This window comes from Alnus glutinosa, chromosome 5 (genome assembly GCF_958979055.1).
Source record: "Alnus glutinosa chromosome 5, dhAlnGlut1.1, whole genome shotgun sequence".
NCBI classification, from domain to species: Eukaryota; Viridiplantae; Streptophyta; class Magnoliopsida; order Fagales; family Betulaceae; genus Alnus; species Alnus glutinosa.
Window position 1 is genome coordinate 26,624,998 of NC_084890.1, and position 22,874 is coordinate 26,647,871.

At 36.1% G+C, this 22,874-nt stretch overlaps 1 protein-coding gene and 1 long non-coding RNA gene across 2 annotated transcripts; both read right to left on the reverse strand.

Annotated features, from left to right (window-relative positions):
* Nucleotides 1-5,372: 5,372 nt before the first annotated feature.
* On the reverse strand, nt 5,373-6,575 carry LOC133867641 (uncharacterized). Its single transcript, XR_009900127.1, has 2 exons — nt 6,248-6,575; nt 5,373-5,787 (listed from the first exon to the last, which is right to left on the reverse strand). It is a non-coding gene; the product is annotated as an uncharacterized LOC133867641 (long non-coding RNA).
* A 1,052-nt stretch (nt 6,576-7,627) lies between these two features.
* Nucleotides 7,628-22,874, reverse strand: LOC133868286 (ornithine aminotransferase, mitochondrial). The gene is made up of 10 exons (XM_062305101.1): nt 22,596-22,874; nt 21,491-21,599; nt 20,801-21,031; nt 19,015-19,174; nt 18,778-18,833; nt 16,732-16,884; nt 15,075-15,172; nt 9,902-9,982; nt 8,397-8,630; nt 7,628-8,044 (listed from the first exon to the last, which is right to left on the reverse strand). The coding sequence occupies exons 1-10, from the start codon at nt 22,736-22,738 to the stop codon at nt 7,882-7,884; spliced, it is 1,428 nt and encodes a 475-aa protein (XP_062161085.1). The 5' UTR covers nt 22,739-22,874; the 3' UTR covers nt 7,628-7,881.

Below are 22,874 nucleotides of genomic sequence, written 5' to 3' on the forward strand. Positions count from 1 at the left end.
CATGCTGGTCCCTTCTTTTTGGAAACATATGGTGACCTTGGCCTCCCGAAAGAGCCATTTACATATGGGCATCATGATTGTCTCACAATATTTGCTAAAGTGACACCAACTTTGAATTGTTCAAGCCTATTTTGAAGCCTATTTTGAAATTGTGGGTGAGTGATGTTTCATCATCCATACATGAATTAGTAGTGGTCCTAGTGGAGACAACTTGATCATATGTCCGGAGACAGAATTAGAAATATAAATTTACGGAGGCCGAACAATATTGATTTTTTTTTTTTTTTCAAAAAAAAAAGAAACTCACTATTCCTGATCATTTATCACTTTTACAATTATGTCCTTAAACTTTAAAATCTGTCAATTTAGAGTCACAATCTTTCAATTTTTTGCAACGTTTTTTTTTTTTTTTTTTTTTTTCCTTTTCCTTTTAGAAATGAGGGTATTTTGGAGATTTCACTTTTTTCGTTAGGATTTAACATTGAATTTGGATGGAAGGGTTGACATTGCAAACAATTGAAAGATTATGACCTTAAATTGACACATTTTAAAGTTTAAAGGTTTGAGATTACAAAAGTTTTTTTTGAACAAATTTAATTATCTTTATTGATAAACTCAATCATCAGGAGTCATTGCTCCTTGGTTACAATACCATAAATACAGGTTAGAATTTCTTCAATCCAAACTCTATCTATAAAACAAGAAATTGCCTTTCGGGCAAAAAAATGAACTGCATAATTGGCATTTCGCTTCACATATTCAATACTCCACGATCTGAGCTTGCCTAGACATTCTTTGATTCCATCATATAATATGACCAATTTTGCTCCGCATTGACAACGTGCAAAAGTGATGAAAGATAATGGGTGGTAATTGAAGTTTTCATTTTTTTTGTTTAGGGCCTCATTAATAAAGGGAAAAAAAAATTGTAGTTTTTTTTTTTTTCCAACAAATTTAGAGGCTAAAAGTTCAACAAACATGGAAATTAAAATTTAATACGTACAACGTTGTAACCTCGTTTTATCTAATACAATGTTCAACAAACATGGAACATTTTAATTTTTTCCACAAAATATAAGACACTACTTCTATTAAATTATAATGATCGACAAACAATGAATTTTGATGGAAATTAACTAAGCTATTTGGGGTGACATCTAATAAAATTGGAACTATTGGTTAAAGTATTAATTAAATAATTAATTTACTTTATTCTATCTACTTAAGTTTTAGAAATAAGCGATAATTTAATATGGTATTGATCAAAATAGTGGAGTTTATCTTCCATTTTTAGTTAAATATTGCATGTGTTGGACCTTAGTTGTTAATGAAAAAAATTAAGCTTACATGTGAAGGAGAGTATAAAAATATTAATTAAATAATTAAATTCACTTATTCCTATCAACTTAAATTTTGGACATAAGACTCAATTTTTAGAGAAAATAATTCTTAAGTATTCAAATTCAAAGGTGAATAGGGGTGATGCTACGTAGTGTAGTATATTTATAAGGTGAAAATGCATAAATCCAAAAAATCCTTCAAATCGGGATAAGATCGAATTTCCTCCAATTCAAACCAGACTATCATGCATGTGTTCTTGAGCATGTGAAAAATACATGATTTTTTATTTTTTTAATAATTTCATGTGATTTTTACATACAAATGAAAAAATCTTACTCTAAAAGACACATGACGATTTTATAGACTGACATGAACTGATATATTCAAAAGAGAAAATCACTGGTGCATGGAGATAGGATTGGGATCTCTAGCAATCCTATCCCGGTTAGGCCGGCTTTTTTGTAGACTCTTCTACTAACAATTTAAACAGCAAATTATTGAAAATCCTTATCAACTTTTGGATTGGAGAGTAAAGACAACTAGAGGCATGGTCCTAAAAGTGAGCACTAGCTAGGAGTGTGGTCCTTCCCTCCCCTCCCCCCCCTCTCTCTCTCTCTCTCTCTCTCTCTCTCTCTCTCCGAACAGACAACTATACAAGCAAAGGTCTAAGCCTCCAATTAAGCCGAGGTCTCTCTTATATATGGGCAATAAAAGCAACCTTAACTTTTTCAGCAGAAAAGTGGGATATTATTGAGGACTATGAATATGAATAATGACTTCTTTAAAAGAAGGGATATGTTTAGAAAACGTGGCTTCAAGTATATATAATCATTTCATAAGATCGAAGGCCCGAAAACTTAGCAAAGAAATATATATAGTGTTGAATAATGGAAAGCTTTTGGTAGGCATAGTGGTCCTTCCTAGCTACCTGATCATTATATCTAACTAATCAAAAGATTGAGACCCCAAAAGAGCAAAAATGGCATCCCAAGGGCCTCTTTGGTTACATGTAGGTCCAAGATGTTGTGCCAACAAGATATATACAATTACAACTAAATTTTAGCTTGGATTTAGTTGAGACTATTACAGTCTAATATTGTTAGAATATGTTTAATTACTTGGGTTTATATTTTCTTATTAGATTATTCTCTATATATTTGTGATATATATATTGTAATCATTGTGATTTGATTACCTTATTTGTATAATATTCACCTACCATATTTTTCCTATGAGTAATACTATTTAGTAAACTGTTATATATACGACTGTCATACAACAAAGATGACATGACAGTGCAAATCAGTCATTGGTTTTGTTTTTTTATTTGTACAAGTTAGTACAATTATATTTAGTACGAAGTTAAACTGCTATACGATTGTCATACAACTTAGTGATGTAGCCGTGAAAATTTTCATTATTACTTCATCAAATTGTATGACAGTCTTATAATAATCTACTAAATAGCATTACTCATTGTAAAGATCAATTAAGCAATAAGAGAAAAATATAGCCATTAGGGCAATTACCCTGATTATGAACGTAGGTATCTAATTAACAACAATATTGAACCACCTAAAATCATTTGTCTCAATTTTCTCTCTTTCTTCCGCTTTTCTCTTTAATTCTCCATTTCATTACGAAATTCTTAAGATATTATGATAACATCATCATTTATCTCAAAATTTAGGTTTATATATAAAGAATACAATAAATTAAATAATTTTTTAAAATATTTAAATATTTTTTTCGTATAAGTAGGGAATCGTCCGTCAAAGTAATATATAAATATATATAGAGTTGACAAATCACACAAGTTGTCAAATTTAAGCAGGCAGCTTAATAAATGTGAGATTACTTTTTCTTTGAAGTTGAAGGTCATCAATCTTCCAAAATATATAGATAGACGTTGTTGTTGTTGTTGTTGTTGAATTTGTGTTGGGAAAGTTCCAGGAATTCAACGTTTCTCCGACATTAATTGTTCTAAAAAATGGTGGGTAGCAGTGGGACACACCAGGCATTCCCTTCAAACATACTCCTACGACATGTCCCACTCCAAGTCCAACCCATTTTACGACAAAATCATGCAACTATGCAACATCTTGCCCACCATTGAAACCCTACTGCTCATGATCTTCAATTCGCTCAAATATATTCAATTTAAGTCAACAAAAGCCTTATGATGATCAAATATCACTAGCCTGGCCTTCTGGTATTATAATTGTATTGTGCAACGATCGATCCGGGAAAAAACTCTAGCCAGACCAATATTATAATCTCAAAAGGGCTAGTCAGTTTGAAGTTTTTTTAGAATTCCTTATAAAGCTCAGTTTCACATAACTAGGCAATGTGAGATTTAACACTCATAACTATTTTTATAAACCCCCCACTCTACGTGGGCTACTCATCTTTTCAATATAGGACCGGGGTGTTACATATATAATGACTTAGGAAAAGTGCTAGTCACATTTGTTTTATCACCATTAAAAGACTAGTCAATTTAGAGTTTCCCCAGTGAGTAAGCAATGTGAAACTTAGCACCCATGAGTATCTTTATAAACCACACACTCTATGTGGGCTACTCATCTTTCCAATATAGAACCGGGGTGTTGCAATTTTTTCCTCCCCCCATGTCATGCAATGCTATAGTACCATGTGGCGTTACTAGGTGGCCGCTCTGATACTATTTGTAATGACCCATCTGTGCTATTACTCTCAAAATGATTAATCAATTTAGAGCTTTTATTAAATCACTTAAAAACAAACCAAGTTTTACCTATTAAATAAGCAATGTAAAACTTAGCACCTATGAATGTCTTTATAAACCACTCAGTATATGTGACCTACTCATCGATCTTCCCAATATGAGACCGGTTTGAAGTTGAACCTTGGCTTTACAGTTTACCCTTTGTGTACGGTTAAAATATTTCACAAGTTTTTTGGTTTCACATGTGAATGAGAGTATTAGAATATTAACTAAATAATCAAATTCACCGTATTCCAACTTAAATTTTTATGATAAGTGATAATCTAACATAATTAATCCAGTTGATATCAATTTTTTAATTGACCAATATGTCAACTCTCCGAGCCTATTGTTGGGTTGCCCAGCGCTTCTCTGTTGTTCTTGATCGTAGTTCTTCTTTAATTTGATTACTTAAATTTTTTTTAAAAAAAATGCCAACTTCCCGTGTCCCTTGACGGTGTTGTCTTTCTCTCTTTTCTGGGGAAGTTTCCTTCGATGATTTGTGGCTCCAAAAATTGATAATGACTGGCTGTATGTGTATATATATGCATGTATTAAATGTGATGATTGAAAAAGCCTCCATCGAAAATGGAAAGTAAGACATGAATCACGGACATGGATTGTATGAAGAAAGATCCACACTACTCAACAAGAGAGAGGTTGCACCTAACCCTTCTGTCCTCTGATATTTGAATGACCAGAGAATTCCCACCATTGGACTTTCCTTCAAGTTTGTGATATTTTTCTATTTATTGTTGTTTTTCTGTTAAAAATATAATAGCAGGACATTCTGTAATGAGACAATATATACTCTATAATATTGATAGAATGACATCTATTTTAGACCATTCAAATAGAGCTTAGTGCCTTGGTACGTGGTGCTCTTTTCATCTCATGATTTGTAGAGAGATCAAAGATATATTCTTCTATGTATCCCTTGAAAGAAAGAGAAAAAGAAAAATTTACCCTTTTGATGCTTTTAGTTTAGCTAATACTGGGGAAAAGTGAAAAGTGTTAGCTAGAAGAATGGAAAAGGGTTAACTTCATGGAAAAGAATGAGATTAACTTCAGACGATTTATTGGATAGCATATCAGTTCAAAGTAGCTACCAAACTTATTCTACTTTTGACCTCTGAACCCTAGTTGGTGAGCTTAGCATCTTAGACAAGCTGCTTGATCTCTAACTCTGCAATTTTGGCATATAAAGTAAATTTATTGGATTAATCCCATTAAAAAAAACAACATACCTTTCCGTTACATCCACCTACTGCATTAAAACAAACCGTAAATAATGATTTTCATTAATGATATCATGCAGTAACTTCAATAGCCAAACTCTTATACTCTACTCTAACTGCAGAATTTTATTATATTCTAAAAGGTCTATTGCTTGATTGCTTCCTGGTCAACAAAGTAACCATTAGCTCATTTTTTACAAGAGAGGAAACAGTTGAGGAATCCCCAGGGGGACATATGATAAAATAATAATCATCATCATCATTTCCCAGAAAGTTTCTCCTAATTAATAATAATTGATACATTTGGAAAACAAAGCTCCAAATTAGAATCTCCATTCAAAGACGACTTCAAAATGATTCTCCTATATTATATATAGTTGTTCACCATCTATATATAGGCACCATTTCAACAAAAATATGGACAGCCTATGGTGCTTCTCCACTATATAGCCAATTTCTGACCTGTTGTCACAGAAAGAGCCAAGACAAGTTAGCAATGAGCAAAGCATCCAATAACAGCACAAAGGGGAGAAGAAAAAACCACCAAAGCCCATTTTAGCAGCAAAAAAGTGAGTAAATTATCTTTCTTATGTTAATTGCATGGTACCTAGCTAGCAAAGCACTGTCAGATTGTAGGCACTGTATATGTGCATATGGGTGACTGTTTAGCTTGGGCTCTGTATGTGTATGTGTATCAATCTCCCTAGAATGTCTTACTCCTTCATAGTGTTAAATCCTTTGGTGAACTTTGAGGCCTATTTTGGTGATAGTTCAGTAAGCCTTTGAGACTGTTGAGTTTGGTAAGGAGATTAAGATCTTGAGAGTCTTCTAGTGAGACGAAAATATAGCATTTGGGAACCAGAACATCACTCATTTCAAAAGTTTAAATAATATGAATTTGAGCTCAACTATGCTATATTACCATTTTACACTTGCGACACCTTTATTTTTTTCTCTTCCTCTTATGGGTTGCCTTCAAGATTACTTTTGTGCTATGCAGATTTGCTCGTGCTATACACAGTTGCCCCTACTCCATAGACCACTTGTCCGTGTCATGCACACCGTCCCCGCTCTATTTGTAAAAGGGATCATTATCATCTACCATACTGCACATCACTATCAGCTCTGATACCACTTGTTAAGAAAATTAATACATTGTGAAGTTTTTAAACTATAATATAGCATGTTGAGACACCATTAAATTAAAAATGTTAAGTTTATAAGTTTTGGCTTAACTATGCTATATTAACCGCTCAACACGTGACATCTTTCCAATATAAAACTCCACCTTTTATACTCAATCGACATTTCTTGCCCTTCTACATTCTTTATGGGTCATGGACTTTTTGGTAACAACGATTTAGATTCCCATTTCACGAACTGAGAGGCCAAACTTCATTGATATTTTCTTTGAATTTCTGAAAACCTACAATTTCTTTTATTACATAAAAAAAAAAAAAAAAAGAAAAAAAAAAAAAAGAAAGAAAAAAAAAGAAGAAGATGTATTTTAGAAATATTTGACGATCTATGCCTATAATAATATTTATGTATTTTATAAAGAGGTTAAATTATTTTAGGATAATCTGATGCTTATTGAATGCAGAGTAACAAAGTCAATACAATAAGATAATCACAACACGGCTAAGCCTATTCCAAAATCTAGTTGCATTACAGTAATATATCCAATTGGGTTAATAGAAAATGTCTTAAGACCATATTTTAGGCATCATTCTATGTCCACCAAAAGGTTTTTCTTCATTGTGCCTACACTATGTTTCCTTTAGTCCTTTTCTTTTTCCCAATTAAACAATAAAAAATAAAAAATAAAAAATAAAAAATAAAAAATAAAAAAATAAAAAAAGGCAAGCAGAGGGAGACATAGTCGACCCCTGAGTCCTACTGAGCCATAGTTGACCCAGCCCCATTATGGCATGAGTGAGACCTAAGGTGACTAATATTATCAGGATTGAGAGTTTTCATTTAAGAAGTTGACCCAACCCCATCATGGTATGAGTGAGACCCAAAGTGACTAATATTATCAGGATTGAGAGTTTTCATTTAAGGAGTCGAACTCTTACCTTAAACATGCCCAACCACTTTGAAAAAAAAAAAAAATATATATATATATATATATATATATATATATATAGGAGATATAGGAGGGTGTTGTATATCATGAGGTATACGTGGATGGAAAAATGCACCATAAAGAAGATACTTAATGTGTGACAATCATAGAAGAGACAAGTGATCTAATCATGCGAAGATGAATTCGCACCCCACAATCTCAACAACCCATCGCTTGCACACATAAATCATCCACTTTCTTTTTCGTTGAGCATAATTCATTGTAAAAACATAATTTTCTCTCAAGCAGAAGAAAACATTGCAAACAGTGCTCTTTTCCCATGTCAAAGCTTCCAACCAATTGCTATCAGCTCAGGTTTCAAGCCAAGTCTTAAGGCGTCTCAGTTAAGAGTACATTTGAAATCCATCCCAAATTCAAATGAAAGACAAAAATGATTGCCATCAACAGGAAAGTAATGTACATATCATTCAGATATCTTCATCTGGGGAAGCATATAAGTTTCGCCCACATCGGTCACATATGCTAGAACTAGTTGGGGAGACATGCTCTGGCTTTGCTTTCTGTAACTTTGGTAGATCATGTTCAAGAACATCATGCAGCGCTTTTGAGCCTTCTCGGAGCTCATCCAGACTGAAAAATTTCACACATGTAACATAAGTAATAGAATTGTAAAAAGGAAAATTGTCCCATACCCCCCATTGAATATTGATCTTTTGAGACAAATAAAGACCTTGGTTTCTAATTTTGACAATTAAGGATCTAAGTTTTGACAAGGTAACAAATGAATTCTAGAAGTCCATCTCATGTTCCTCTAAATGGTGATTTTAAAAGTCCCTCAATTACCAAACTTTTTTTCCCAGTTCCCAGTCACTAATACGTTAAAAATGTGAAAGAAAAGCACCAAGAAATCATGGTTATGCAAGTCAAAGTTTAAGTTTTAAAGACTTGAAATGTTGTGTATGCACCAAGCATGCTTCCTTACCTGATTGAGAGTGGGGGAGTTAATCTGATGATAGAATCATGGGTGGGCTTAGCAAGAACTCCTCTCTCCTTCAACTTTAGGCAGAGATCATATGCAGAAATAGGGAACAGGCTCTTGCTCTTGAGCTCCACAGCATTGAACAAACCTCTTCCTCGAACTTCCTTTATGTAGTTCGGGTATTGCTGCTGAATCTTAAGTAGCTGGTTCCTTAGCTCCTGTCCCACTTGGGAAGATCTATAGAATTAAATATTATCAAGAGACACCATTTATACACCAAAGGGGGATAAAAAAATCAAAGGAGAAAAAAATAATGACGGTAGCCATAGATATACAATATGAAGCTGGAAAGTAAGCATGGTTCTATCAAAGCCTAGATTTATGTACATTTTATTTATGAAAACCCCACTTTTTAATGTGATTGATTTGCTATGACAGACAGCTCTACTAAAACCTTTGGGCTTTAGTTCTAAAAGGAAAATTCGATGTGGTGAGGTCTTGCACAAGGCAAAACCTAGTATTTCTCGAACTATAACAGTAATGAGAAGCACTTAAAAAATTACTTCAAGCTCAAAATTCATTATTGCTATGAACTAGGGATGGCATTGGGGTGGATTTTCCTGCAGCCCTGCCCCTAAATGGGACAGGTTCAGGATACCTTTTAATGGGTTAGGGATGGATTGCTTTTTAATAATGTCACCCGTGGCAGTTCGGGGCGGGCCAGGGTTTTGAGGCCAATGTGGTCCACCCTCCTTGTTTATATAATTTATAATGATTAGCTTTGCAATTGGCTTTTTGCACTAAATATATTAGCTGTAAAAGATGTTAATTTTCTCTTTTATGCACGTTGATGTATGTGTATATACACCAAGATGTCAAACCTGTACTTTATATATTTTGCATAAACAAAGAGTTGCCAAATATATATATATATATATATATATATATATATATGATTTAATTAATGATTTACCTTTTAGGTTTAAATTATCATACATAGTAGACCGAGCGGGCAACCTGACTTGCCTGCCTTGCCTAGGGCTACAAATGGGTTTGGGATGATTAGTCCTTCAGTGGGGGTGGGTTGGTGGAAGACCCTTTCCAGATCCACCCCATTGCCATCCTTGCGATCCTAACTAGGAACATTTGTGAATGTTAGTATTTCTTTTTTCCTGGTAAATGAGAAATTCAGGTTACTCAGATACTTAAAAATAACACTCTCAGGATGAATATAATTCACAGAAGTGAGAAATGGAGAAAACATCTTTAATCATCACTATGCATCATTAGCATAATCTTAAATTGGCAGTATATTATTTCTGCTAAATAGAAAATCAGGTCTTCATTATTGTAGTGACAAATTTTCTTGAAATCTTAATACTGTGTGACTTTCCAGATTAATTAACAAAAAGGAAAAAAAAATCCATCATTAAATCACAGCTTAGCTGTTATTGTCCAACTTTATTATATCACCTCAATGATGCATCATTAGGCAATGGATTTGATACCTCTCAGCAAGTTGCTCATCTCTGATCACGTCTAGTGAGGCAATGGCAACTGCACTGGCCAATGGATTTCCCCCAAAGGTGCTGAGAACAATAACCGATAAGAGAAATGTGAGCTTTCATATAATATATCTCATCAGCAACAGTGAGAAAATGAGAGACTTAAAGTGAAAATAAAAATATTGAAAAAGGGGAGAACTGAAGAAGTACTTGTAATGGTAATCTATATACAACTTTAGGAATAACAAAGCTTTTTGACGGGGAAAAAAAAAAGTGACAATTATGCAACATAGAAGTTTTCCATAATGAAAATGCAAAAATAAAAAAGAAGATAAAAGACCTGTTTTAACTGACAAAAGAGACAAAAAGAAAATTGATGATCACAGCTCCTAACTCTACTACTAGTTTATCAGTCATCTCACCTGCAGTTCTAAATACCTAAAGCAGAAAACATGAAAATGCTCTTGACACAATGATACAAGTCAGACTTTTCTTACAAAATGGTACAATTCCTATCCAGCAATATGTACCAGATGGATAGATTAAGGCACATTTCCATAATCAACATCTTCCATAGACTCCAAAGCATGGTAACAGGAGCTCAACATAGAAAGAACGTCAAGTTCCTGCCATGTTTCAGGAAAGTTTGAACAAATTGAAGCCAAGCGGGACCAATCTTTGGTTGATTCTTTGGCTTTGGTTACCTCTGTATCAGGAGGCCAGAGGGAGATTAAGCGGCTGAATTGTTCCATTAACTATGAAAAGAAGGGAGAGCAATCTTATAGAAGGAGAGGAAAGGGCAAGGGCGTGTCTGGTGTTAATGAAGCTTAAAATTCTTTCTTGGAATGTAAGGGGAATAAATGAGCTGGATAAAAGATTGCGTATTAAAGGGCTCATTAGAGAATGGAAGGTTGATTTGGTGTGTTTGATGGAAACAAAAATGGAAGTCATTACTAGTGAGGTGGTTCGAAGTTTATGGAGTTGCCATCATGTGGATTGGTATTATATGGGGGCTAGTGGGGCATCAAGTGGGATTTTGATTATGTGGGATAGGAGGGTTGTGGAGAAGGTGGATGAATGCATGGGACGGTATACTTTAGCTATTTCATTGCGTAACGCTGAAGATAATTTCTTATGGGCTTTTGGGGGTGTGTATGGGCCTAATGATGATGGGGAAAGGAGGGTATTGTGGAATGAGATGGCTAGCTTGATGAGTTGGTGGGATAGACCGTGTACTTTGGGGGTGATTTCAATGTAGTGCGGTTTCCGAGTGAGCGATCGGGAGTTGGTGGTTTTTCTTCTGCTATGGAAGATTTCTCGGAGTTCATACATGGGCAGAGTTTGGTGGATATTCCTCTCCAAGGAGGGCAGTTCAGATGGTCCAATAATCAAGTATGGTCTAAAATTAATAGGTTTTTGTTATCTCCGGAGTGGGAAGAACATTACCCTGATGTGTCACAAAGTCGTTTGCCTAGACTTTTATCAGACCATTTTCCTTTGATGTTGGATTGTGGATCGCATAGAGAGGGGAAAAAATACTTCAAATTTGAAAACATGTGGCTCAAATCTGTTGGCTTTGTAGAACAAGTGCAACGTTGGTGGGAGTCTTATGATTTTCAAGGCCTGCCGAGTTTTGTGCTGGCTAGCAAGTTGAAAGCTTTAAAAGTGGACTTGAAGATTTAGAATGCGGAGGTTCTCGGTGATGTAGGGAAGAAGAAGAAGGAATTATTAGAAGGTATTAAAGATCTAGAGTGTTTTGAAGAAGCTCGGGGGTTAGTGGAGGAGGAGCGGGTTCAGAAGTCAAACATGATCAGAAAGCTGGAAAAAACTCTCCTGTTTGAGGAGGTTAATTGGAGGCAAAAATCTCGGGCTCTGTGGTTGAAGGAAGGGGATAATAACACTAAATTCTTTCATAGGGTGGCCAATTTGCATCGGAGGTACAATCATGTGGGAGTTTTGGGATCAATGGGGCTTTGTCTTCTGATCCGGTGGTAATTAAGGATCATATTGTAAATTATTATGACTCCCTGTACACCGAGCAGAGTTCGTGGCGGCCAAGGGTGGATGGTATTTCTTTCTCCTTTATTGATGCGGATGAGTGTCTTTGGTTAGAACGAGGTTTTGAGGAGCAGGAGGTGTGGGAGGTGGTGTGGGAGATGAACGGGGATAAGGCACCGGGTCTAGATGGTTTTTCTATGGCTTTCTTTCAGAAATGTTGAGGGTTCTCAAAAAAGATATTATGGCGGTATTTTCAGAATTTCATAATAGTTGCCAGTTTGAGAGGAGTTTGAATGCAACTTTTGTTTCCCTTATTCCTAAGAAGGCTGATGCTTTGGAGGTTAAGGACTTTAGGCCTATCAGTTTGGTGGGAGGGGTCTATAAAATTATTTCTAATGTCCTTGCTAATAGGCTCAAATTAGTGTTGGGGAAAATTATTTTGAACTCTCAGAATGCTTTTGTTAGTGGTAGGCAAATTTTGGATTCGGTTCTTATAGCCAATGAATGTCTGGATAGCCAAAGGCGGTCAGGGGAGGCCGGATTATTGTGCAAACTAGATTTGGAGAAAGCTTATGATCACGTGAATTGGGATTTCCTCCTTTACATGCTTCAGAGATGTGGGTTTGGGGAGAGGTGGAGGAAATGGATTAAATTTTGTGTTTCTACGGTAAAATTTTCCATTTTGGTAAATGGCGTCCCTTCTGGTTTCTTTCAGAGCTCGCGGGGGATTAGGCAAGGTGATTCTCTTTCTCCTATGTTGTTTGTGGTGGTTATGGAAGCGCTTAGCAGGATGTTGAATGCGTCTATGCTCCAAGGCTTGCTTTCAAGCTTCTCAGTGGGCTTCATGGGTAATGAAGCTTTAGTGGTGTTTACTGTTTGCGGATGATACCTTAATTTTTTGTGGAGCTCAAGCCGAGCATGTTCGAAATTTGAGGTGTACCTTCTTATGTTTCGAAGTGGTGTCAGGGTTGAGGATCAATTTAGGCAAATCCGAATTGGTCCCTATTGGCGAGGTGGAAGAAGTAGAGTCTTTGGCTCATATTCTGGGGTGTAGAATTGGGTCTCTGCCGATGACTTATTTGGGTATGCCGTTGGGGGCGTTGTTCAAATCTATTTCTATTTGGAATGGGGTTATTGAGAAGGTGGAACGAAGGTTGGCTAGTTGGAAGAAACTATATTTGTCCAAGGGTGGTAGGGTAACTTTGATTCACAGTACTCTTTCTAGCATTCCTACTTATTATTTATCTCTGTTCCCTATTCCTGTGAGTGTAGCAAAGAAACTGGAGCGGCTTCAAAGGGAGTTTCTGTGGAGTGGTTTGGGTGATGAGACTAAATTTCATTTAGTCAATTGGCATCGAGTCTGTACTCCAATTAAGGTTGGTGGTCTGGGTGTTCGTAATGTTATTAATTTTAATCAAGCCTTATTGGGGAAGTGGATTTGGAGGTTCTCTCAAGAGCGTGATGCTTTGTGGAGATCGGTGATTGAGGTGAAGTACGGGAGTGTGAGGGGAGGTTGGTGTTCTTTACCGGTTACGGGGCCTTATGGTGTCGGTGTTTGGAAGTTTATTCGAAGGGGGTGGGATAGTGTTGCCAAGTTTTTGCGTTTTGAGGTGGGAGATGGGGCTCATATTTGCTTTTGGCATGATCTTTGGTGTGGGGACAAGCCTCTCAAGCTCTGTTTTCCAGCTTTGTACTCTATTGCGCGTTCTCCTGATGCTTGGGTGGTGGATAATTTGTCTGTGGTTGGAGGCGTGGTTCATTGGAATGTTCTCTTTACGCGCTATGCTCAGGATTGGGAGGTGGAGATGATGATGTCCTTCTTCGATCAGTTATACTCTACTCGGGTTCGACATGGGGAGGTTGATAGAGTGGTGTGGAATCCTTCCAAGAGGAGGAATTTTGAAGTGAAGACTTTCTACAAAGCTTTAGTTTGTCACGAGGCGGTCTCTTTTCCTTAGAAGGGTATATGGCGTGTTAAAGCTCCGAAGCGGGTGGCGTTCTTTGTTTGGACAGCGGTTTTAGGAAAGATCTTAACTCATGACAATTTACGTAGGCGTGGTATTGTGGTGGTTGAGTGGTGTTTTATGTGTAAAAAGCATGGGGAGTCCGTTGATCACCTTCTTCTTCATTGTGATGTAGCTCGGGTTGTTTGGAGTTTTTTTTATAGCTTGTTTGGGGTGGAGTGGGTTATGCCTAGTAGTGTTGTGGATTTATTGAGGGGTTGGAGCACTTTGTTGGGTCGTGGTCCTGTTTTTCGTATATGGAAACAAGTTCCTTTATGTGTTTTGTGGGGCTTATGGCGAGAGAGAAATTCTAGGCTTTTTGAGGATGTGGAGTCTTCAGTTGGGTCTATTTGTAGAAAGGTGCTTAATTTGTTATATCTTTGGGTGTCGGCGCATAGCCCGGGTAGTTTGTTGTTCGCTGACTTTTTACTTTCGTGTTCTTTCATTTCCTCTGTTTAGGGGCACTTTTGTATACTTCCTGTGTACTAGGGTTGCGCCCCTCTGCGCTTTTTATTGAATTCTTACTTATCAAAAAAAATGTTTCAGGAAAAATAAATGGTTCCACATATGAGCTAGGTTAGATGAAAGCAGTATCCCAACTTCACTCATCCATATGCATCATTTGCTCAGCAGAAAAAAAAAGCATATTGATAAATCATGTCCAACATCGGTTATGATGTTTCTTCCGGCAAGTACTTTGTTCTACAAAACTCTATATGTCTATTTGCACAACTTCCCACACATTTGCATGTTGAAACACAGAACTAAAATTAATGTAAGGATATACTGTCATAGTAAAGAAGGATATGTATTTCCATAATGTAAGGTATATTATATTACTGTTGAACCAATCAAACCTGATCAAAATCTGCATAGATCTGGATGCACTTTCTTTATATTTGCTTATTATGCCATATAACTCCAGGTGAACCAATGAACTGACTCTGCCTAACCCAAACCCGACCATTTCTACTCATATGCAAAAACTTTTCCTTACAAAAGACTGGAGTCACATGTCTTGGTAACATTCTCCAAATCAAAATATAAAAATTGATGTTAAGAGGCAAATCTTCCAGATCAATATGGACCAAGTGTTGGTGACTAAAAGGCTGTTAACATAAAATAGTGAGGACATAAAGAAATAAATCACTTATGAAATGCAAGTAGTTTATAACCTTCCATGCTCTCCAGGTTGGATACAAAGCATTACATCTTTGTCTGCAAGCACTGCACTTACAGGTATCACTCCACCACCCAATGCTTTTCCAAGAATCTGAATGAAAAAAAAAAAAAAAAAAAAAAAAAAAAAAGGAAGAAAGTTATTTTCTGTATTGTATCATATTGGAGCAGTCAACAAGATTGTTAAGTTAGTTTGAACAAAAAGTGTCTCCCAAACATAAGAAAGAAGAATTGAAGATGCTACGCAGATTTCACCTGCAAATTTTGTTCTACAATATCAAACTTAGCCTCTACAGAACAATAATTTATTCAGATATAACATCTCATTTTCATCATGCAAGACACATCAAGAACAGAATGTAAGAGAAAAGAATATTCTCAGGAAAGGAAAACAAAGAATGTAAATGTTAGGAAAAAGTACACATACCCCTCTCAAACTACTACACAATTGTCAATGTGCCCCCCACACTACCAAAAAATGTTAATGTCCCCCAAAGCTAAGAAAAAGACAAAAATAACCTACAAAAATTTCAGAAAACAAAAATATCCTCATAAATTCGAAAAATAAAAAAAAAAAAAAAAAAAAAAAAAAAACTTTAAAGAAAAAAACTTTAAAAAAAAAAAAAAAAAAAAAAAGTTTTTTTATTTATTTTTTAATTTTTAATTTTATAAAGGGTATTTTTGTCATTAGAGGACATTGACAATGAAATGGTAGTTTGAGAGGGGGTTTGTTTACTCTTCCCTAAATGTTGCGTAAATTTGGAAACAATTATAGACTCTATTGTGAATCCTAATAAAAGTATTCTTCACTTGTTTCGATTACAAGTCTATATTTGGCATTTGGCAAATGTGGCCTTCTGAAAACAACCATGTTACCAAAAGCTTAAAAATTTCCTTTCAAAGTCATCTTATGTGGTCTTCTGTGACTACTTCTGGAATCCAATTATAAGAAATAGCTATGGGTGGATAGAGAGAAATCCATTAGAAATTCAAAGCCATGACAAAATAACAATATTCTGGTATAAAAAGCTTCTGCATACAGGCAATGCATAGTCAAAGTTTACTTTCAAATACAAGTCCAAAAGATGGCAATTGTGGCCTTCTGGAAATAACCAAGTTCAAAGTCTTCTTATGTGGTCTCATCTGACAACTTTAGGCGGATAAAAATAAATCCATAAAAAAATTTAGCTGTCATAAAGGGCAATATTGTGGTATAAGAAGCTTCAAAAAATAGACAATGAAATTCCAAAAGCTTTGAAGAGAGATATGTGGAGGCCTCCCAATATCAACCCTGCAGATGTACACCCATGCTTATATTTAAAATATTTGATTTGGAGGCCGAGTTGTGGGTATTATATCAATACTTCTTTTGCAACCCAGCTTTGTACAGATTATTGATCATGTAAAAATGCATTCAAAAAGGAAAAAATGACCATATGTGTGTAATGTCCTTGTGAATGCAGCATTGTGGCTGACATATACAAATAAAGGGGACTCAACATGTGGCGCAATCATCCTGATGTAACTTGCATTCATACTGTAGCGTGGTGGTTCATGTAAACATCATTAACCAAACGTTTTCTACATTCACATCAAACACTTGGTAAAAGTAATGACAGCCATAAATAATTTGGAAGGAGAGGGGGTGCTTACCACCATATCTGGGCGCACTTCTTCCCAATCACAAGCCAACATTTTTCCTGTTCTTGCTAAGCCAGATTGTACCTCATCAGCAATCATTAAAACATTATATTTTGAGCAAAGATCTCTGACAGCTTTTAGATAACCATCTGGAGGAATAACGACCTACCAACAAATAAATAAATTTTACTTAAGAAACTGAAGAAATGGGAACAAAAAAAAGAAAAAGAAAATGTCAATTCAATATTTGAGAAAGGCCTTAGGAAGAGTATTTGGCGAAATAAGGTTCCCTCCCTTGAAAGTGACATTTTTTGCTTGGTCGGCTGTGTTAGGGAACATCTTCACTACAGATAATCTAAGGAAGCAGTGAATCATGGTGGTAGATTGATGTTGTACGTGTAAGAAGAGTGGGAATTCGTTGATCACCTTTGACTCCATTGCATTGTGAGGTTGCTAGTCCTAATGGGATTCTATATTTATTCTTTTTGGGTTAGCCTGGGTCACGCCTAGACGAGTGGTAGATCTCTCTACTTGTTGGAGAGGTCATCTTGGCAGTTCTAATGGTGCAACATTGTGGAAGATGATTTTGTCCTGCATAACGTGGCGTAACTAAAGAGAGAAAGAAATGAACGTAACTTTAAAGATCGGAGAGGACAGTGGTGGATTTAAATGCTTTTTTCTTTAATAACCAATACCATTGGGCGACTGCCTATAATTACTTCCGTACTTATGGTTTTCACAATTTTCCTACTTTATTTTTCTTTTTCTGGTTAGGTGTTTCTTTTGTTGTAACACTCCGGTTCCATATTGGGAAGATAAGTAGCCCACATAGTTAGCTGTTTATAAAGACACTTATGGATGTAAAGCCCTACATTGCTTATTTACTATATGAAACTGGGTTTTATAAGTAATTATAAGGAAGTTTCAAATTGACTAGTTCTTTTGGAGTGATAGCGCAAATGGTGGTTAGCGGTTTCCCTAGGTCGTTACAATGATATCAGATAAGGTTGTAAAGTCATGTGGTACTGGAGCATTGCATGACCTGGCCCTGATGAGGACGTTAAGGGTTTAAAGGGGAGAGATTGTAACACTCTGGTCCTATATTGGGAAGATGAATAACTCACATAGAGTGAATGGCTTATAAAGACACTCATGGATGCTAAGTCACACATTGCTTATTTATTAAGTGAAACTGAGTTTAATAAGTGATTCTAAGGAAGTTTCAAATTGACTAGCCATTTAGAGGTGATAATGCAGATATGACAAGCACTTTCTCTGGGTCATTACACTTGTATACATCCTATGTACTTTGGTTGTGCCCTTGCACTTTTAATGAAATTCAATTACTTATCAAAACTAAAGATTTGAGAAAGGCAGCTGTCACAGCCTCTCCTCCCTCAAAAAAAGAAAAACAAAATTGAAAAAAGGAGGTAGTGCTTAAAGCAAATAGCAAGCATTTTACTGTTTTAGTTCAAAGTAAATTATCAAAATGGACCCGCTGACATAGAACAAGGTTAAGAAAGCTTAACTCATCAAGAATCTCAAACCTTATTAAACATAAGTTATTACCCATTGCCTGTATTACTTGGTTTTTATGTGTGGTTTTGGACATACTTGACTGAATAGGATATAGGATAAACGTTGGTTTTCAGAGAAAGTTGCTACCTCTCATTGCCAGTGTTATGGGTCACTCGTGTGGAAAGTAGCAATTAGGGACACCACTCAAATAATATGACTATGGGATATACATTGAATATTCTAGTAATTAAGCACATAATCTTTTAAATGTGTAAAACTAAGGAAGAGAAGAGCGCCTTCCTGGTTCAGTAGAGATTCTCCAATCTGATTGCTAATTTTAACCAAAGCGCACAGGAAAAAAAAAAAAAAAAAAAGGACAAAACAACTATTCAGCCAAGTCCTTTAGTTCTAAGGTTTAGAAACTAGACATATCTAAAACTGATACACAAGTGTGCACCAACCACCAACCAATAAAATCAAGTCCCTGTAACACACATCATACCCTTAACGATAAAATATTCAATTCCAAGGCACACATACCCCAGCCTCTCCTTGAATGGGTTCAAACAGAAATCCAGCTATACGATCACCGCTTTCTGCAGCCAATAGAAGAAAATGAAATTATTAAATATACTTCAAGCAGATTGGATGGATGATAAAAATCTGGCATGAATTACGTGATGAATTATATGAATGCGATATCTTAACTCAAATTAGGGTACGGTACAACTAGATCGAGTACAATAACTTTTAAAATAAATTTCAGTGCATTTAAACCTTTGAAGATTTTCTCAAGGGCAGCTGCATCACCGAAATCAACTTTTACATGGCCAGGCAACAATGGCCCAAAACCACGGGTAGCCTCATTGTCACAACTCATGGAGATGACAGCCAATGTACGACCATGGAAGCAGCCACAACATGAGACAATAATAGCCTGCACATGGCTCACTTTGATTAAACTGTCTGAAGTCATAAACTCAACTTTTGACAAAATAGAGACGGTAACAATTAAGTAGCCATTAGCAACTACATTCTGAAGTAAATCTACACAATTAATGAGAGAATAAGTGCAGGCTTAATAATCTCATATCATGAATACCTAAAATGAAGATAACATAAGACCATATGAGATGTAGTAAAAACCTTACCTCACATAACTTGGGATCTATAAAGCTCATATTTTGAACAGAATTACAGCAGATGATAGAACATCAAAATTCCTAGAATCTTTCACAACCATTACAAAATCCAGAAGTTCATATTAATCAATGACTAGAAAAGAAAAAATAAAGAAAGAAATGCATTTGTAGTAGTCAGAGGCAGTGCCAATCCAGAACAACATAAAACACAGTCAGCTAAGATGTTTTCGCCACACAGAACAAAGATCAAAGATAGCAGCTGTAATGAGGAGATTATCATTGAAGGTGCTACAACACAAGAGCAAGGATATAAATGTGTCCAGAGTTGAAATATAAGACTATTAAAATCCTCTAGTCCACACTGTTTCCTATTGCTGTCCACTGGCACCAGTTAAGTTTTATGGAAACAGTTATGCAGCGACCAATGAAGTTCTTATATAAAAAGAATCCTTTTCTGCAAGTTTCATAATCATTGTTTACCAACAATGTGAGGTTCCCAACTCAAGGATAGATTGAAGCAACATGCCAAAAGCCATGATCTTTCAGCCCAAAACCCCTAGAGCCCATGTATCAAATTGTGAAGCATCCTGAAGATACCTTGAAGCTCGCCTTATGCTTGATATATCAGCCTCGTGCATGGGAGAAAAATGAGGAGCTTTAACCACCAGTTAAGACTTAAAAATAATAAACAATTTTTTCATTTGACTAAATTAACACTGCACTCATTCACAAATGCAACTAGACTTGAAGAAGCTCTATTGTAATTCAACTCGTTATCTTCCTTTATAGGTTAAAAAATGGGATTTTTAGCTCCATAGTCGCAATGTAATTTGTCTAGAATTCCCTACAACTGGTGTAAGAAATCTAAGATAACGGTAAGAGCTGATTAAAATATATAAGACTTCTTGCACCTCTAATTGCCACAAACCATTTTCTCAAAAGTAGGTTTCTTCATAAAAAGCCTGTGAAAGTTTCCTTCTAACTTAATGATAGGAGACACATGAAACACAGTAAGTATTTAATTCAAGAAGTTCCTAACTAATTACTATCTGTCTGTAGAACTTCTACCAAATAAAATCTGAAATTCCTCTATCTTATTCCTTGGCTTAACCTAAGATGCTTTGTCAACACTGGTTGCCTTATGAATCTACCGTCACTAGCAGGAGAAATAGGAGAGCCTCAAATTTACACTACTATAAGCTTCTTACTTGAAAAAATGCATCACGTCACTCCCCCATCCGGTAGAGATTACATTAGGCATATATGAGCAATCAAGTAAGGACATACAACGACAATTATTGTACCCAGTGCCCTTAATTCAGGTAAACAAGTTTATTTGACTCCATATACAATAATTTGAAATCTCAAAAGCAGAATATTAAAATACTTTCAAAATAAGTATAATTCTGCATGGAGTCTACCTCATCTTTGGGAATTTTTTTCTTCTCATAACCCCATTTCCTCGCCAACTTCAGAGCCGTTTCCACACCTTCCGCACCAGTGTTCATAGGAAGTACCATCTCATAGCCAAAGATGTTTCGCAGACGCTCGGCAAATATTGGAAATTTATCATTGTAGAAGGCTCGAGAGCTGAGGGTGAGCCTTTCTGCCTGTTCTCGTAATGCTTTCATGATCTTTGGGTGACCATGTCCCTACAGCAGTGAAGCTAGGAAGTTGAATACCAAGACAAAGGAAAAAAATAAATAAATAAATAATATTAAAGTAAGACATTGGTCACAGAGACAAGTCTGCTTAAGTACTTATAAATTTCATAAGCTCCTTTGCTGGCTTTTCAGTTTATTGGTAGAAGGAAAAACCCGCTGCCAGTGTCTTGAAACAATAGCATAAAAAGTAGGGACTTAGAAAGACAAAGTACGAAAATGATACTGTCATGGATTGTTTTACAGAAACTTTAGCATATTTCAACTTTAGAAATGGCTTTTGGCAATGAAAATCCATGCCATCTAATAAGTTACAGAGGAATATGAAAACTTCCATTTTTCAACTTTGGAGATGGCTTTTGGTTGAAACAGTAGAGATAACCACTCTTAATTCACTGATAAGTTACAAAGCAAAGGAGTTATATTATATCCTAACTTCATTCTTCTAACCTGATTAACTGCTGAGTAAGCTGCGAGGAAATCCAGATATCTGTTGCCCTCTGGATCCCAAACAGATGATCCCTTTGCTTCTGAAAATACAATGGGGACCGGATGGTAACTGCATTTGAACCAGGAAAGTGGGTCCATTAAGGACACCATCAGCAAGAAACGCTCTATATATCACATCAACAAAAGGGTAATATACATGAAAACCAGCCAGAACATAACTCCATTGCAGACTTCTGTAGTGACCAAAAAACACTGAAAAGAAAGTACTTAAAATTCCACAACCCATCAGCAACCACATAATGGAGAAAGAAATGTTCCACCGACTAGGCATCCATCTTCACCGTACACCATGTACTTGTCATTTTCAACAACCCAAATGACTTGCAGGACAACATTTGCCCTACAACCATCAATGAAAGGAAAGAGAGGCAACTTTAAAAGGAGCAAGGAAACTCCCGGTCACCTTCAGCAAGAAGGCCCTGCCCTGTGAGCTACGACCCACAAAGGAGGGCAGCCAGACACCATCTGGACAATAATTTTGTCAAGTGCCTAGCACTATGTTTGGATCATATATATCAGGAAAAAGGGGGGAAAAAAAGGCTGACACTTTCTAGTTAATTTCCCGTCTTCATCTGCCTTGAGGCTTAAAAATCTAGGTTTTACCAGCCTTCATAAACATATAATGAGATAAATTTAATTAGTAGATAATCGCTTTTAATTGTTCGAGTCTTCAGGGAATTTAATCAGGATATGTGATGCTGTGACCAATCAAATAGTTCTAATGGCTTCGAAATAACTTATATGCTCAGTTTTATGTATATTAACAACGTCTAGATCAATCAAAAAGAGACTCCGAGAGTTGACATTTCCAAGAATCCAACTAACAGTAACACGCACGGAAAAACAACAATGGAAAAATGAAACAGAAGACATGACTCTTGACCATATTACATAACAGATCCCGCATATACATACTTCAGAATCCAAAGACAGACACACACACACACACACACAGGGGATTAGATGAAAATATGCGAAACCCAGAAGCCAAAACATAAAACTGGATTAAAAGCACAGATTTTGATGTAGATAAAAGGGAGCTCACTTGTGGGCACTGCATTCATACTCCAAGTTGATGAGCTTTTGAGAGCTGGAAGCAGAGGCGCTGGCTTCAGGAACAGCACCAAAACTCCTCCTTCCCCGGCAAAGCCTACGCGACACTGACTGCAAACACCTCCTGGTTGCCATTGATGAGATACCAATCACTCACTCTCTTCAATTCTCTCCACTTCTCACACACGCTCCCTCACGTGAATGAAGAGAGAGAAGGAATATTGAGAATGTTTTATTCAAATTTTATTTATTTATTTATAATATAAAAGCG